A 14,342-nucleotide genomic window follows, 5' to 3' on the forward strand; every position below is an offset into this window, starting at 1 on the left:
GGCGCTGTGGGCTCTGAAACAGGCGCCTGTGTGGGGTCGGGGGGGGGGGGGGGGGATACAGCGTTGCGATGTCCGGAAGAAGGACTCAAGCATGGCGGATGTATATTTTCCACTTCACCTGTCTTGCTTTGCGGTTTTAAATGTAACATCGCAACATTAACCTCGGATTTAAAACCCCGCGTCGCTGCGTCTCCGGACACCAGCTCGCGACGTGACTCGTGACCCAGTTTCGGTTTGAGGTGAGTTTTTTTTTTTTTTTTGTCTCCTCCTCCATTATCGCTCGAGACCCACCAGGGCGACGGTTAGAAACCGTTGCCAGGTTAACGCCGGGGGTGTGGCGCCTGTAAACGGGGAGTGTGCGCTTCACGTTGGCTTCTGTTTATTTTAGTTGCTATGGAAACAAACATCTGTTTCCCCTGAGTAGCACATGGGCCTCCTGAAGAAACCCTCAACACCTCCCAAACACAGGATGAACCGCATCGAATGAACTTGAGGTGAATTGTTCACTTTCCACCAGTCCGCCGGGTCAGTGAACGCAGCTGGTTTCTACTGGTATGACTTATAGACAGAATACACCCATCAACATCTGGAAAGGAAAAGCACTGAGGAGAGCTGAAAGGGAAGCTAATCTGCTCAGAAAAAATAAAATGCTTACGATACTTTAATTAGTATCTTAGTTGTGTGAAATATTTTTTAACGTTCATTCACCCAAATGAAAGTAACTATGGGAGGATTTCCCATAATTCAATACAGAAAACCCAGGCTATTGCTTAATGCGAAAGCCCTGGGGTGAATAAGGGTATTTGCCAAAGATTCAAATATATGATATACAGATATATTAATACTTTTATTATTGACAGTCAGTGATACTGATTCGACTCAAAGTAGGTAGGGTTTAGGCTTTAGTTTGTATAGTCTTTTTAAGGGGGGATTCAAAGTGTTAAGATCTAATATTTCCTGCAGCTCAGGATGAGCTTTGTCCAGTTTGAGTTGCAGAGTAACTCTATATTGTACTGAGAAGTGTTTGTTATTTAGCCCGCCCAAAATCGATGTGGTTAAATTAATACAATCACCAGTCAGTTTAACACAGAGCAACTCAACAGTGTCCGCCTCCAAAACAATCATCATCCTGTCGATATAAAAACTCTCTAAAGCACTTTTAACAGAAATTACGGTTATGAGTGTGGACTTACGTCCGCCCCGCTGCATTGATCTACTGCAGTTTTAGCTCTGTGTCCCTAATAAACCTAACCTGATACTAACTGTGCTTTTGTTTCTCTCACAGTTACATCTTAACGCATCCCCTCTCGAGTCGTGTCGTACCCAAAGCACTGACCATGGGGAAAGTGAGCGCGGAGGTTGATCCGGCGGTGACGAGGCAGGACTCCTCCTCCTCCTCCTCCTCGGGGCCTCTTCCGGAGCCCCTGCTCATAATCCTGTCCCCGCCTCCACCTTTCCTGCCCGTCCCCGGCGAGCCGACCATGTCATGGCGCGGGTGGCTTCGAGCGTTTGAGCGCTACGTCGAGGCGCTCGGTGAAAACGAGCTGGTCGACTCCAGCAAGTGCGGGCTCCTGCGGGACTGCCTCGGCCGAGAGGGCCGGCGCGTCTTCGCGGCGCTGACCAGGGGCGAGGCCGCCTACGCGGCCGCCGTCTCCGCGCTGACGCTCTACTTCGGCTCCGATCAGAGCTCTTTCTGCGAGGTCAGCGGAGACGGTTTGTACCCTGCCGTACAAATTAAGCGCAAAAGAGGCCGGCCTAGGCGCGGGGAGGAAAGGCCGAAAAAGCTCCCCGAACCCCGCTGCACTAAGACAACGAGGTCATCGAGATACAAAGACAAATACTCCGGCAGCGACAACGGAAGAGAAGGCGATGAGGACGACGAAGACAACGAAGACGAGGACTTTCAGCCGCGCAAACTGAAAGGCCCCTACTGTCCTCTCTGTGTCGGCAAGCGCTTCAGGGACGCAAACAAGCTGGCCCGACACATGAGGACGCACACAAAGGAGAAACCGTTCCGCTGCCCCGCGTGCGCCATGACCTTCAGCCAGTCCTACCACATGACCCGGCACATGAGGAAGCAGCACGGCGCCGGCCGCTACGTCTGCCCCACGTGTGGGACGAGCTCGGAGAGCTCCGCGGCGCTGCAAAGTCACAAGAGGACGCATGCGCCGCGGGTTCCGTCTCGGCCTGCCCGTCGCGAGAAATCCCCCGACGGCGGTGCGCTTTGCAGTCGCGTCACGTCGCGGGGCGAAGACCACCTGATCCAGACGCAGGGACAGAGCGCTCAGCACGGTGACCACGAAAAGAACCAAGAAATGAAGGACTCACTTAACAAGGACCACGATGAAGATGACAGCAATGATAGTATTGCTAAGAATGATGTTGACCCCCAAGTTAAGGAATCCAAAGTTATTGGTGAGACGGAAGAGCAGGACACTGATGGAGGACAATCTCAAGATGGAGACGGTCCAAAAGAAAATGTTGCGTCCGAGACCAAACCAAAGGGCCATTTCTGTCCCATCTGCGTCGACCGGCGCTTCAGAGGGCCGAACAAACTCGCCAGGCACATGAGGACGCACACGAAGGAGAAACCGTTCGGCTGCCCGGTGTGCGCCTTGACCTTCAGCCAGTCCTACCACATGACCCGGCACCTGAGGAAGCAGCACGGCTTCGCCCAGTACATCTGCAATAAATGCGGGGAGAGTTCAGGGAGCTGGCTGGAGATGAAGGCGCACAAGAAGACCCACGCGGCCGATGGTCTCAGGTGCCCCGCGTGTGACAAACAGTTCAAGGAGAAGGCCGCCCTCGTGAGTCATCTCAAAATACACAAGACGATCCCCTCCGGCCCCCGGAGCCTCGTCTGCAGCGATTGCGGCAAAGTCTTCGGTCGAATGTATCACCTGAAGCGCCACATAGTGACCCATCGCAAAGCGACCCACGGGGAGGTTATCACGTGCCCCGATTGTCAGAAGAACTTTGCCTTCCCAGAAGACCTCAGCAAACACGCCGAGATCCACGTGAAGGAAAACAACGGGACGTGTCCGAAGTGTAACGAGACCTTCCGCAGTCCCGAAGAGCTGGAGACGCACATGGGGGTTCACGAAAAGTCTTGCGCCTGCCACACCTGCGGGAAGACGTTCAAGGTGGAGTACGCCCTCAAGAAGCACGAGCGAGGCCACCAGGACGAGCAGCACTACTGCTCCTTGTGCCGCAAGCGCTTCATCAAGCTGTCTCACTACAAGAGGCACATCATGGTCCACGACCGGCGGGAATCCAGGTGCCCCCACTGCGACGGCGTCTTCCTGCAGGTGACGGCTTTGAAGGATCACCTGCGCACTCACACGAAGGAAAGGCCGCACCAGTGCACCTGCTGCATCGAGACCTTCGAGGAGAAGGAGGAGCTCGAGCAGCACCGCCTCAAGCACAGGAAGTTCAAGCGGGAGAGGCCGTACTCGTGCACCCGGTGCGACGCGGCCTTCCCGAACCTGATCGAGCTGACGGACCACATGGGCTCCCACGACGGGGAGCCGCCGCTGAACTGCGCCGTCTGCGGCAAGACCTTCCTCAACAAGAGCAAGCTGGAGAAGCACCTGAGCATCCACTCGGGGGAGAGACCCCACCTCTGCTCCGTCTGCGGCAACGGCTTCCCGTCGGCCGCCAGCCTCAAGCTGCACGTCCACGTCCACACGGGGGAGAAGCCCTTCGGGTGTCCGCAGTGCGGCAAGAGCTTCCGCTCGTCCAGCGGCCTGCGGCTGCACGGCCGGCAGCACATGGAGGTGCGGCCCAGCTACGGGTGCCCCGAGTGCGGCCGGACCTACGGCCGCGTGACGGAGCTGAGGATGCACCAGCGCTACCACACGGGCGACAAGCCGCATGCGTGCACCTGCTGCAGCAAGCGCTTCATCAGCAAAGACAAGTTGAACGTTCACATGAGGATCCACACGGGGGAGAGGCCGTACTCCTGCCCCCACTGCGGGCAGACGTTCACGCAGACGGGGGACCGAAACCGACACGTCAGCAAATACCACTAGAGACACCCCCGGGGCAACAGAACTACCGTGAACCTTTTTTTTTTTTTTTTGTATTTGAATGACGGCGGTGGTTTTGCATGTTTGTAAAGGTTGGTGGTGGTAAGAACTGAAGTGGTTCACATTATTTGATCAAGAATAAGAAACCGAAATAAGCTATATTAGGCAGATTTAGTCTGCCACACACTAAATTATCAAGTGATCAGGTTGTGTTTTTTGGTAAAATATAGAAGAATACAGATGTTATATTCTGTAGAATATAATACTATCCAAAACAGAAGCAAAGAGTTAGGCCTTTAAATCAACCAGTGCATAAGTATTAATGATAATCTTTACATTTCGTATGGACTATATAGTTCAAAGTGTTCAAAAACAGAAAACCTTCCATTTAAGGAAATGAAAGAGTCCTCACCTCACTGTCACAGTTTCAAGTATTAACAAAGATGAAGCATTACGAGTGTTTAAAGCACTTTTTAAAATGATTACTTTCCCCTTATTCTACGGGAAATCGTGTCATTCTACAGAAGGGTTCGTTTTAACAAATGAAAGAATGTTTAATATCTTTTGAATTAAAAAAATATGGAAACATTTTTAAAAACTGAGGAAAGAATAAATGGATTCAGAAATAAAGTTGCATTATGCAACACAAGTAGAAGCTATTATTCAACGGCTTTTTGCAAAAATGTTTTGCCATCCAATCTGTGTTTCTGTGGTCTGCTCCATTCCATGGACTTTAATACACAAGCAATTAAGACGACGCCCCCGTGCCGGACTCTTCACGCAGCAATTTCTCATTCTAGCACCTTGTTTTACTGACACACACTACATTGACCAGCGTGCCAATGACTTCTTTGACCTACACAGCTTTCATGTGCAACTGTTTGCCTTTTCCCAAATCTGGGGCTGAAAACTTAATCGAACTACAAATAAAACCACGGCCACACAGATTACACTAAAAAACATCGTAGGTCTCATGTCAGTCATTTTGTTGTCCTCCATGCAACAGTGAGTGTTCATTATACCAGGATTATTTTAAGATTTTTGTTTAGCCATCTCTGTTTTTTTTAGTTTTTAAAAATGTGCCATGAGAATAAAGCACTTATTCAGCCTGCTAGCACATGTAAGGATATCATATATATATATATATATATATATATATATATATATATATATATATATATATATATATATATATATATATTAGTACTTTTATATAATCGGTATAACCAAATGTCTAGATTTATTATTGTATGAATTTTTACTAATGAACAACTAAAGTCCAACAGAAAAGGGCATCATCCAGACCGCTAGGAGGCAGCACCCGTCAGGTAGCTGACGCCATACGATGTTTACAAAGAACAAGAAAGGGCTAACAGGCTAGGTGGACGTAAGCTTAAAGGGAATGGCAAATACCAAATACAATGGTCAGATATGTTACTAGTTAACGACGTGAACCGGATAAAGTTCTTAACTCAACGCAATGTTTGGTAATTAAACCGAACGAAGAGCTTTACCGCATCTTAAATCGGCAAGTTTATCGTTATGTGTCTGAAAGCTAATACCGATGCTAACCCTGTTAGCTCACACTGACGCCAGCTAACCTAAACATGCATTTTGGATGAATACAAAGTCTAGGCGATAGTAACTATTTGGTTAAATTTGTGACTAGGTGTTTAAAAAAAGCGACCACCTCTCCCAAACGTCACGTCACTTTATCTAAATACTAGCACACTAGCTAGTTAGCACACTAGCTAACTCGGCAAACGATACATAGATGAAACACTGACATTGAAACACCGTTTACTGACAGCTCGACACCAGAGTCGTGTAGCTTTATTTGTTTAAAATATGACGCTACCACTCTGACTTCATTGACTTGTTAAAAGTTTAAGCTTCCAACTTGCTGAAGCTCGCCATGTCTGCTTTGGGCTTCACTCCGGCCAGCGAGCACGACCTCTTCAGCATCGAAACCACCGCGCCCTCGAGCTCTAAAACCAGCAGTGCACTTAACGGGGAAGAGGTCAGGCAGTTCTACGAGGATCTGACGAAGGACGGTAAAGGGCGAGACGTGGCGAGGAGAAATGCCACCGGCAAGGAAGATCAGGGCAGAGAGTCCGGCAGAAGGGCGAGGAGGAGAGTCCGGGCCGCGGAGAGGCAGCGGGGTCAAACCGATCATGTCGGTCAAAGTGGGCCTCAGGGTGAAAGTGTCCCACGAAGACAGGCGAGCATCTCAGAAAGTACCATGGAGCTCCTGGGGCTCAGGTTGCTGCGTTGTGCCCACGAAGGGGACATCTCCGGCCTCAAAGACCTTCTCTCAAAGGGGGTTGACATCAACGTCCAGGTAAAAACCACCTCCACGTGCTTTGCATTTTTAATTTTTTTTATATCAAATTTCTCTTACGTCCTGATTGTTTCCCTTCCCAGGACACTTACTTCTGGACGGCGATGATGTGTGCCAGCTGGTCGGGACAGAGGTCTGCGGTGAGGCTGCTGCTGCACCGCGGAGCAGCCTGGGTCGGAGTGGTCGACACGCATGGCCGAGATGCCAAAGACCTGGCGCTGGAAGGTGAGCACATTTTTCCTCTAAATGTCTGTGCTTGTTTGTACACTGAATTTGAACTCATTCCTTTGTTTTTTTTTGCCCCCTCCCCTCCCAGCGGGACACAATGATGTTTTGGAAGAGTTGGAGAGCTTCGGGAGAAGTACACAGAGAGACACACGATCTGATTACAGGTTGGCGCACTGTTTAAACCACCTCTGGCAAATGCAAATTATTTTCATATTAGATGATCACAGAACTAGTATTTTTACCGGAACTAAAACATGGACTCTTCAACCATAAGTTCAGATTTAAAGTTAGCTGGAGAGAGATGGTAAACATAATGTGGATGGTAAGTTAAAGAAATCTGATATCCCAGATGTTGATCACTTTAACGTAGACAGTCAACATGTAACCTGGCTGTGTGGCGCCATCCAATTTGAACAATATTTGACCGGAAGCTTCATGAAATCTCTGTTTACAGAACAGTGAAGGTAAATGTGTTGCCGTTGATTGTGTGTGGTTTTACCTCTGCTCCGGTTGACTCACGCTGGTGGAGCCAGAAAGAGATTAACGTTGTCTTCGGGTTGAAAGGTTGAAAGAGGAAACGAGACATTCCCTGCAACAACTGTCACTGCAATGTCAGACAAGATGTGTGTCCTAAAAGCCCGATGTGTACACATTCTACAAAGTACACACTATATAATATCTTTATAGTGTACTGTTACTATACAAAACTATAAAACACTTATACCAGCAAAGTTGTATACGATATGTGTGACGTTGGATGTCAATCGACTTTCAACTGTGGAAATCTGTGATTTATATTTTCGGCATCCCATTTGCTTCGAGTGTATAAGGGAAAATCTCATATTTATCTTGCGTTATAACCCTTTTATTTTACAAATATCCTTTTTGGTGACTATTGCCCCCCCCCACCCACCCACCCACTTTTTGGGAGACTACTTCAGTCGGATTGTTAGAAATCTTCCCTCCTCATACATATCAGAAGGTCATTGAGAAGGGATGGCAGTGTGAAATCCAGTGTTACTTTCAGCTCATGTGGGTCCTCCCGGAGCTCGGTTCCTCTCCGTGTTTCTCCTCTTGACTTGCAGCGTCTCACCCTTTGTGTGCTCGTCCCCAGGGCCCCCCCGCCTCAGTGGTGCGCCGTGTGTTGCAGCGAGTACAGCGGCGCCCTGTCGTCCCACGTGTCTTCCACCCTGCATCAGTTCAGTCTGCGGCGTGCTCCGCCCACCCCCTACTACTGCCTCCCCCCCTCGAGCAACAGCTACAAGATGATGGTTCGCTGCGGCTGGAAGCCGGGGGAGGGACTGGGGCCCGAGGGGGAGGGGCCTCAACAGCCGGTGCCGACGGTGCTGAAGAGAGACCAGAACGGGCTGGGCTTTGGACAGGTGAAAAGAGCCAAAGTGACTCACTTCAAACCCGGGGATTGTGACGCAGTGAAGCGTCATTGGAAGGTGAAAGAGGGCAGTGGAGGAAAAGGACAGAGGAAAGAAGAAAGTAGGCGAAAGGAGCTGAAGGATAAGAACTGGGAACGAGATTTCCGTGCCTCTTTTTATCTTTGACACCTGCTCAGGGGGGGGGGCTCCTTCTCTCTCCCCCGAAACACCTGAAAAGTTTTTTCTAAAACATTAACCGTATTTATACAGAGACAATTTGTTTCTACTTTTTGTTTACTTTGAACTGTGTGTGTGTGTAAAGCCGCTGGGAAGTGTTTTTTCCATCAATCAATACGACTACCAGGACTATCTCAATGCTGATACTGTAACGTAATCAGATTGTGCAACGTCCAAATATAGTTGACTTGATGAAAGGATGATCATTTGTCATCGTTTATCATAAAATGCATGCACATACTGTGAAACCTGGTCAAAGAGCTGATTTATTTTATAATACAATTTTCAAAACGTTACAGAGACATAACAGCCCTTTGAGACCTAAAAGAAGAAAAGGTGTTTCTGTTGATTGACTGCAGTGATGCTGTTTATAGGTGGGTGTCGTGCTTCTGCACATCAGCATAGGACTGGTTTCTGCTGTTATCGCTTCCTCACATTCGGCCGACTGAACCTGCGTTGCATACGTGTGGAATGTTTCATCTCAACAGCTCAGCGCCTTCCCCCCCCCCCTCCCCCCCAAAGATGACCGGTGGTCGTCTGACTCTGGGCGATTTTTTTCTCCTCCATGGACAATGTAATCACAGAAAACCACTGATACTCTCTATTTTATGTATATCTCTAGCCTCAAGGGGGCTCTGATGTGTGTGTTCACATGATATCAAACCCATTGTACCTTTTAACCTTCGCCGCCGATAACAACTCCCACAGTTTAAATGCTGAGTCATTGCGATTACACTGGTAAACTGATCATTTATTTAAGTCTCATAGATTGCGTAGCCTTGCGTGATAAGACCTTTTTTCTCTGTGGATTGAGTCACTTACCCCCCCCCCCCCCCCCGTGAGTACAGAAGAAAAAAAAATAGGGAGCGGCAAAAGCTCTGCATTGTATGCGTGGAAATGGTTGTGAGCTCGTGTGAGACTTGATGAACTGGTTGAGCGGCTTCACAAAGCATTATCTCTCATGTGCTGTCTTTCTCCAGAGAAAAACAGGGTAGAATTATTTTTTTTAAGTTTATGGTATTTGAAAGAAATTCTCAGTTCATTGAATTTTCTACGATCAGATATAACAAAAAACTAATTTGTGTTAACCGCCTCATGTCGACTTGATATCTGACAACCTTATTTTTCATCTAATCCTTTCCCTGAATTTGAAAGGTTGCCTATTTGGATCATTGTCCTTTGATAAAAGTGTTTTGATTTTCAGAACTGTTTGATACAAATGCATATATTCCAGTCCTGTTTATAGAAGAACACGCTTTTACGGTCATGTGTTTTTATTCAGGTCAGTTTACGAAATTCTTACAAACCACAGATTTAAAAACGTCACTGAATTTAAGAAGACAGTTGAACGTTGAGAGACGTGTCTCTGCGAGGACGTCCTAGTCGGACTCCTGGGGCGATCTAACGTGTCGTCACCTTTAGTTTGATTGGCTTCAGGGGTCCAATGAGGCCAGCGGGCTCCATCGTCAAAGGGATCTACGGAACGGGCAAACTCTCAAAATCAAAACTTGCGATCATCCGTTGTGTAAAATCCGCCGAGGATGAATTCAAATACAATCACCTCCGTCTCTGCGCAGACCGAGAAGCTGTAGTGCTGCAGAACTTCCACCAAGGCCAGTTTGACCAGCACCAGAGCGAATCGCATCCCCAAACAGTTCCTCGGGCCCATGCCGAACGGCAAGTAGGTGTACGGGTTGATGCTCCGCTTGTTCTGCGCGCTGAACCTGAGAAAGCAACACGCACGGCGACCATGAACTAAACGACGTGAAGTGCCAGGACTCACAAGTGTTACGGCACACTGCATGCGCGGGGGGGGGGGGGGGGGGGCGCCGACCTTTCCGGTCTGAACTCCTCGGGCTCGGGCCAGAGGTCGGGGTCTCGGTGAAGAGCGTAGACCGGAATCACCACGATCATGTCCTTTGGGATCGTGATTCCACGGATCTCAACCGTTTCCTTGGCAACTCTGTCCAGACGTCCAGCTGGAGGGTAGAGCCTATTGATGATGATTTAACATAGTGAATACTCAATACCTGAACTGACTTAATTGTGTATTCTTCTATTTTGTAGAGTTTATCATTTTAGAAAGGGGAACCAAAGTAAATATGTGTATATATGTTTGCAACTCAAAGTGACATGATTCCAGGGATAACAATGTTCTAGTCCTGGATAAAATACCTTTTAAAACATTGGATGGATTGTGATGGAATTTGGTGAAGACATGTGTGTCCCCCTGAAGACATGTGTGTCCCCCTGAAGACATGTGTGTCCTCCCGAGGATGGACTCTCCCGTGATCACTTTCATCAGGGCTCCTTTTCTGAATGTTTAAGTCCTTTAGCATTTTTTTAATCAAACACCCGCTACACTCACAGCATTCCCATCAACCGAAGCTATTCTTTACCTTTACCGGGGCAACATTAACGTGCTAACACGCTAGCCCCGACGAGACCAAGGAAATGCTCATTACCTCAGGCTCTCGTTCACAACGCTGTCGAGGTACTCCATCTGCACCAGCTCTTCATAGCGGACGGCGCCCTGTAGCGTTACAAAATCACGCCTTGATCAAGTTCAGATCTGAAATGTCTGTGCCTCCATCAATGAAATGGAACACAGAGAATGTTTTTTTTTTACCTTCTCAGGGAAAGTGGCGTCTATCTCCTCTTGCAGGCGTTTCATTACTTTGGGATTTCTCGCCAAATTGTAGGCTAGGAAAGCGAGAGTTGTGGCACTCGTCTCGTAACCAGCGACCATGAACATTGTGGCTTGGGTCAAGATCTCGTGGTCAGTGAGACCTGTGCCAGGTCAAGCCAGATGCATGAACGGGGGGGGGGGGGGGGCGGGGGAGAAAAAGAAGGCGTCAAGACATGTGAACACAGTAGTGCTTCCGTAAGTGAGTGTCTACCCTTGTTCTGCTCGCCTTTGCTGGGGTCATTAGCCGTCTTGGAGTTGATCATGCTTTGAAGCAAATCTCCTGAATTCTGAAAAAGGGGTCAGACGATTACTAGGCGTGCTGTCGTTGTCCTCTGAGTATGGTCGTGCACCATGATGATTTCTGTCTTTATTTTTTGACTAGTTAACAGAAATCACAAGGCTGACTGTGTGCCTTGTTAAAGTAGAGGGAAGCTTGTGTGTTTAAAACCTTCACAATTGTTGTGAGACCGTTTGGTTACTGAACATCTGGGAAAGGTTCCTGATACACAGTATAGATCTGTTGTGACATAAGTTAGAAGATCTGATGCATTTTTCCCATTCCTAGTCACCCACGTTGTACAGACCTTGCAGGAGCTCCCTTCGCGTTCGGCCTTGATCTTTGCCAGAATCGTTTTAAAGAAAGCGGTAGAGGTCGGGGAGAAAAAAGAGAAACCCAGCAGCTCGAAGAGAGGAATAAGTAGAGGGAAAAACCCTGAGAAGGAAAAGGGCGTAAACGATTGTGATTTTGGTCCCTAAACACAGCTGTTTTACATCAGTCAAAGGAAAAGTAAAGCGTTGTGGAAAAGCACTGGTGTACCTTGGAGAATTATAACAAATTGGGGGATTTTGAAAAACCTCGAGGCGTGGAAGACGATGGGACTCGAGGGGTTGTTGATTAAGTCCATATCCACGCCGAATGCACAGCTCGCCATCACATCCACACTGTAAGCTCCAAAGTGGCTGCAATACACACATTACACAAACCCTCAATCAGTTTAAACCAAATGTTACGATGTTTTCTCAAAAACTGAACATGCTTTACTCTGTCTACTGGTTTAAATGGTATTGTTTATACTATATATACAAAAAATTGATGATTATAGGTTTTAGAGCACATTTGCCTTCATGGTGGGAATTAGATGATTAGGATCTGGCTTGAATGTTTTTATTTTGAAACAGTATTTTTAATCCATCATTTTTAATTCATTTAAAACATAAATTTCCAGACTTTGCACGTTTCATACAATACGGTAATGAAGGTTTTTCACTCATCATATTGGTAGTCTTCCACACTGAAATTGTGGTAGTCAAAACTACACACTGAGATATACAAAAACATAATGGAAGCGATTTAAATAACGGGCCTCGTGGTCTTTTCAACTCTAATGTAACTTTGATTTGGACAAGGAAGTTTTGAAATTTTTGTCCTTAAATGTTTTGGTAATCTTTCTTAAACACTTCATGCCTTCATATTTTGCTTTTTTTCCATGACATTTTTTACTTTTTATTTCAAAAACTTTTTTTCTTCTTTTTTGGACAATTTTTTCCATGAGAATTTTTTGACAACATATTTGGACATATTTTCTAAATGTTTTTCTAATATTTTTCCACCTCTTTTCAAATGGTATTTTTAGACCTTATTTATCTATTTAACCTTTTTTGACATATGTTTTCACTTTTTTCCCATGGCATTTTTTGACATACCATATTTGACTTTTTTTCCATGACATTTCTTGGCCTAAAATATTTGGACTTTTTTCTTAAACATTTAATCACTTCATATTTTTTTTACTTTTTTCCATGTTCAATCTAACTTCTCTTTTGCCTATTTTTTTTAAACGTTTTTTGACACAATATTTGTTTTTTTTCCCCATGGCATTTTTTAAATATTTTGATTTTTTTAAACCTTTTTTTCCATGATGTATTATGAATTATATTATTTTTATTCAAAAAAAATGTTGTCTCAAAATATATATTTTAAAAATTTAATTTATGAATTTAATTACATTTTTATGAGGTTCCAGAAATGTTTATTAACCATTAATTTGATATTACTCACTCTTTTATAGTAACAACTTCATTATTTTGCGCCTTGGACTCCAGGCTGGCTGTGAGTTTGCTGGAAAGATGTTTCATGATCCTGAACATCTTAGACAAAGGAAATATTAAATTACACAGGTTGAAAAATTTAGCCAAATATGACTAGGAGGTTTTAAGAAATGTGTCAACTTTTACCTCCTTTATATGGCCGGAGGTAAAAGAGGGCGTGAGGACGTTACGAATCCGCCTCCAGTGATCATCCTCAACAGTAGACACTGAGTCATACAGATCTCCATTCAGACGTATATTCTAGAGGGGCAAAGTGGTCCACAGTACACAGCTTACAAAGCGCTTGACAAAACTCAGTGCTGATTTTACAGTTAATTGTTCCCAGCATGACCACCAGTTTATTTATTTTTTGTCAGGGGAGGGGGGACATTTATTATTTACTGTCAGTCTCCATCTCTTTCAGAACTTATAATCACTGACCTGCAAATACTGAACTTCCCATTTTGAAAAACACATTCTCACAACTTTAATCCAGTGAGTTCTTCTCACCCTTCGGTTGGTAAAGTAAGTGAAGCACTCCTTCACCAGGATGGTTTTCAGCATGTCAGGGTCCATCACAGCCAGCATGGGACTCCTAAACTCATACATTCTGGATATATACACAAAAACACATTTACATGTTGCCAATTGAGTGCAAAAGTCTTGTCATTGGCGCATCAGAGGACATAACCTGTCATTAATTACAGTGCTTATGTAAGCAACCACGTGAGAGGTTCAACAGTCAAAAAAACAACATGATGATTGTAAGCTTATATCAAAGCTGTAAAATCTTGACTCACCCCCATACTTTCCCATACTTCTTGGCACATTGTTGGTCATCCTCGTAGTAAACCTTGTAATACAGAATACATATTTATTGTCACTAATCATTCACTCAATTAATTTGTGATGAAAATGATTTCAAAATATGCACCTACTTTGCTGTGCCTGCCAACTGTGCCCCAGTAAGTGTACGGCTTGGGACCGGGGATCCCCAAGTTCTCAAATACTCCATGGGTCCAGTTTCCATATCTGTGCAGAACAGCCGACATTAAGCATTTCTCTTCTTTACGTTCAATTCAGGAAAGGCAAAACGTTGAGGATTTTGTTGCAACAGTGTCACCGAAAGGACAAATAATCAACTTTTAATTAAAATCAACTTTACATGACAAAAATGCAGATGAATGTGATCAGCAGAATCCATGTTTCAACTGAGAAGAAAAGAAAATAGCCCATTTCAGCTCTCCTGCTCGGCCGGGTTGAAGCGTTCTGCAGAGAGTTCGGACCTGAGGAGGTGTGGCTTCCTTTCTGCTGCACGGAACTTTAGCCTCTTTCACTCTGGTGCAGCAACATCACATGCT

The 14,342-nt window shown here is 45.9% G+C and overlaps 3 protein-coding genes across 7 annotated transcripts; 2 read left to right on the forward strand and 1 right to left on the reverse strand.

The window, feature by feature from the left end:
- The first annotated feature begins 64 nt into the window (after positions 1-64).
- On the forward strand, positions 65-5,071 carry LOC119218498 (zinc finger protein 135-like). Of its 3 annotated transcripts, none has more exons than XM_062564209.1 (3): positions 65-239; positions 389-494; positions 1,286-5,071. In XM_062564209.1, exons 2-3 carry the CDS (start codon positions 484-486, stop codon positions 4,029-4,031), a joined length of 2,757 nt encoding a protein of 918 aa, XP_062420193.1. In that variant the 5' UTR covers positions 65-239; positions 389-483; the 3' UTR covers positions 4,032-5,071. The 3 variants fall into 3 exon arrangements, with proteins under 3 accessions (XP_062420193.1, XP_062420194.1, XP_062420195.1); XM_062564210.1 differs by having other exon boundaries at positions 425-494; XM_062564211.1 differs by lacking the exon at positions 389-494.
- Positions 5,072-5,284: 213 nt separating this feature from the next.
- Positions 5,285-8,456, forward strand: gpank1 (G patch domain and ankyrin repeats 1). The gene is made up of 4 exons (XM_037471205.2): positions 5,285-6,369; positions 6,453-6,594; positions 6,686-6,761; positions 7,712-8,456. The coding sequence occupies exons 1-4, from the start codon at positions 5,944-5,946 to the stop codon at positions 8,151-8,153; spliced, it is 1,086 nt and encodes a 361-aa protein (XP_037327102.2). The 5' UTR covers positions 5,285-5,943; the 3' UTR covers positions 8,154-8,456.
- A 1,011-nt stretch (positions 8,457-9,467) lies between these two features.
- On the reverse strand, positions 9,468-14,340 carry LOC119217512 (cytochrome P450 3A30-like). Of its 3 annotated transcripts, none has more exons than XM_062564212.1 (14): positions 14,147-14,340; positions 13,920-14,013; positions 13,782-13,834; positions 13,465-13,591; positions 13,129-13,242; positions 12,953-13,041; positions 11,711-11,853; positions 11,478-11,605; positions 11,105-11,180; positions 10,834-10,994; positions 10,670-10,737; positions 10,039-10,197; positions 9,766-9,928; positions 9,468-9,680 (listed from the first exon to the last, which is right to left on the reverse strand). In XM_062564212.1, exons 1-14 carry the CDS (start codon positions 14,215-14,217, stop codon positions 9,606-9,608), a joined length of 1,521 nt encoding a protein of 506 aa, XP_062420196.1. In that variant the 5' UTR covers positions 14,218-14,340; the 3' UTR covers positions 9,468-9,605. The 3 variants fall into 3 exon arrangements, with proteins under 3 accessions (XP_062420196.1, XP_062420198.1, XP_062420197.1); XM_062564214.1 differs by having other exon boundaries at positions 13,492-13,591; positions 14,147-14,337; XM_062564213.1 differs by having other exon boundaries at positions 11,120-11,180; positions 14,147-14,336.
- Between the last annotated feature and the right edge of the window lie 2 nt (positions 14,341-14,342).

The sequence above is a fragment of the Pungitius pungitius genome, chromosome 9 (assembly GCF_949316345.1).
Source record: "Pungitius pungitius chromosome 9, fPunPun2.1, whole genome shotgun sequence".
Classification (NCBI taxonomy): Eukaryota; Metazoa; Chordata; class Actinopteri; order Perciformes; family Gasterosteidae; genus Pungitius; species Pungitius pungitius.